Below are 2,400 nucleotides of genomic sequence, written 5' to 3' on the forward strand. Positions count from 1 at the left end.
GGGGGGGTGCATAATAGGATTAAGGGGAGAATTAGGTTTGAGGAGGGAAAGGAAAGAAGTAGTGGTGGCTTAGAAGCCGAGCGGTCTCACCTGCAATACAAACGCTCCGCAGTCGCTGTCATTATTCTGTCTTGCCACATTCTGAAATAAAAACCAAAAAAAATGAAAGAAAAAAGGAGCAAAATCTGCCTTAAAAGGGCGTTCTTCACAGAACGCACAAAAACAGACAACATGGACCCCATTCTGCGCTCACCATCTTGAAAAATCCCTTCCAGCCGTCCACATATTCTGCCCGCTCCTTCTTCACAGCTTCAGCCTGCAGATATTTGGCTATGTGCTACGAGAGGAGAGAATTCTTGTTACAGCGAGATATACTTCCACTTCCTGTAATAGGGTGACAACGCTTTAGCGCAGTGAAGTGGCACACAGCAGGGTTGTCACCACGTAGGTCAGGGCTTTAGATGGCCATATAGTTGTGAAGAGACCCGACACCAAAATAAATTGCTGGTGGAAGCACAAAATGCAGCATTTCTCCTTCCTATGAATGATTTCTATTGACCTGCAATGTGATTCTGAGCTTGCTAAGAAAGTGACACCCTAGAACAGCCTCTCTCAACCAGGGCGCCTTATGGCCTTTCTCAGAGGCGCCTTGAAATATTGTGATGTAGGACTTTGACATGAATGGGGAACTCTGATATGAAAGGGGGTTTCTGATGAGAAGGTTGGCTCCAGACGTAAAAAAAGGAGGGTGCTCCTGATGTCAAAGATGGGCTCCTGAAAAATGAGGGTGCTCCTGAGGTCAGAGGTGGGCTTCTGTAAAAGGAGGGTGCTCCTGACCTCAAAAGGCAGGCTCCTGTTAAAGGAGGGGGCTCCTAACGGCAAAGGGGGGCTCCTGTAAAAGGAGGGGGGCTCCTGACGTCAGAGGTGGGCTCCTGTAAAAGGAGGGGGCACCCGACGAAGGTCAGAGGTGGGCTCCTGTAAAAGGAGGGGTGCTCCTGATGTCAGAGGTGGGCTCCTGTAAAAAGAGGGGTGCTCCTGATGTCAGAGGTGGGCTCCTGTAAAAGGAGGGGGGCTCCCGAGGTCAAAGGTGGGCTCCTGTAAAAGCAGGGGGCTCCTAACGGCAAAGGGGGGCTCTTGCAAAAGGAGGGGGCACCTGACCTTAAAAGGCAGGCTTCTGGTAAAGGAAGGGGCTACTAACAGCAGAGGGGGGCTCCTGACGTCAGGTGGGCTCCTGTAAAAGGAGGGGGGCTCCTGTAAAAGGAGGGGGGCTCCTAACGTCAGAGGTGGGCTCCTGTAAAAGGAGGGGGCACCCGACGACAGAGGTGGGCTCCTGTAGGCAGAGGGGGGGCTCCTGGCATAAAACCCTCCTGCATCCAGAGGGGGGGCTTCTAATAAGGGGGGCTACTGATGTGAAAGGGGGAATTTTGAGATGAACGGGGGCCATTAATGTGAAAGTCTCTTGATCTGAAGAAAGGACTTCATTGCAAACGGTGGAACCCCACGTTTTAATGTTTATGCATGGGGGCCCCCCTCACATTTTAGATTGGGGTGCCTCAAGATTTTTAAGTTTGAGAAACGCTGCTCTAGAAAGTGTAATTTCTCTAACAAAGCTCCTCCCACCTGGAACATAAAAGCCACCTCCTCTTCTAAGACTAATTACTGTCTATGCAGGTCCAGCTCCTCTGTCACTCTCCTTACCATCCCATCGTAAACGTTTACATCCAATAGCTTGGATTCCAAGGGAGGGAAAATTTTGGCAAAATTTTGACCTTCACTTTGCTGCTCATTCTCAAAGATCAGACAACAAAAATCACAAGTCAGTGGAGAAGTTTTATTTCTATCGGCTGTGATTACAATGAGCACCCCACCAGGGGGCGCCCATTATAGATCCGCAGGGTGCGGAGCCATAGACACAAAGAGATGGAAAGGGACACAAGGGGGGTTGTAGAGACAGACGGATGAGACATCCAGAGAGGTAGACAGACGACGCGTCAGCGCGGAGCTCACCTTCGGGCAGCGCCTGTTCAGCGTACGCTGGGAATCAAAGTAAGTAATGGTCCGGTTACTGACATCCACACACACGAGAGACCAGTGAACCTCCAAGTGGATGGGGATCAACAAAAACTGCTTACTGAATATGTCAACCTGGAGGAAGAAGAGAAAGAGGAGAAAGAGGAGGATCACATGACTTCCGTCTCCCTGGGACCCCCTTCTTCAGACCTCACCCAACCTGTAACCCCCCCCAAACACCCAATACAACCATAAGGACTGATGGAGAGCAGATAGAACACCAATGTAACCACAACGTAGCCTGCAATGTACAGCCCATTCATAAAATGCAGGCTCTGGTAATCACACGCCTCTCCTGTACATACTGCCCCCCGTCATACCCCCCACACT

At 50.5% G+C, this 2,400-nt stretch overlaps 1 protein-coding gene across 1 annotated transcript in view; it reads right to left on the minus strand.

The window, feature by feature from the left end:
* LOC108803081 (sentrin-specific protease 3-like) overlaps positions 1 to 2,145 on the minus strand; it is a gene marked incomplete at its 5' end in the record, with an annotated part of 5,163 nt that extends 3,018 nt beyond the window's left edge. The window contains 3 exons of the mRNA XM_018574921.1: positions 91 to 141; positions 254 to 337; positions 2,008 to 2,145. Of these exons, the coding sequence (XP_018430423.1) occupies positions 91 to 141; positions 254 to 337; positions 2,008 to 2,145 (273 nt within the window). The remainder of the gene's footprint in view (positions 1 to 90; positions 142 to 253; positions 338 to 2,007) is intronic.
* Positions 2,146 to 2,400: the final 255 nt, after the last annotated feature.

Source organism: Nanorana parkeri, unplaced genomic scaffold (assembly GCF_000935625.1).
Source record: "Nanorana parkeri isolate BGI_ZX_2015 unplaced genomic scaffold, ASM93562v1 scaffold3369, whole genome shotgun sequence".
In the NCBI taxonomy this organism is placed as follows: domain Eukaryota; kingdom Metazoa; phylum Chordata; class Amphibia; order Anura; family Dicroglossidae; genus Nanorana; species Nanorana parkeri.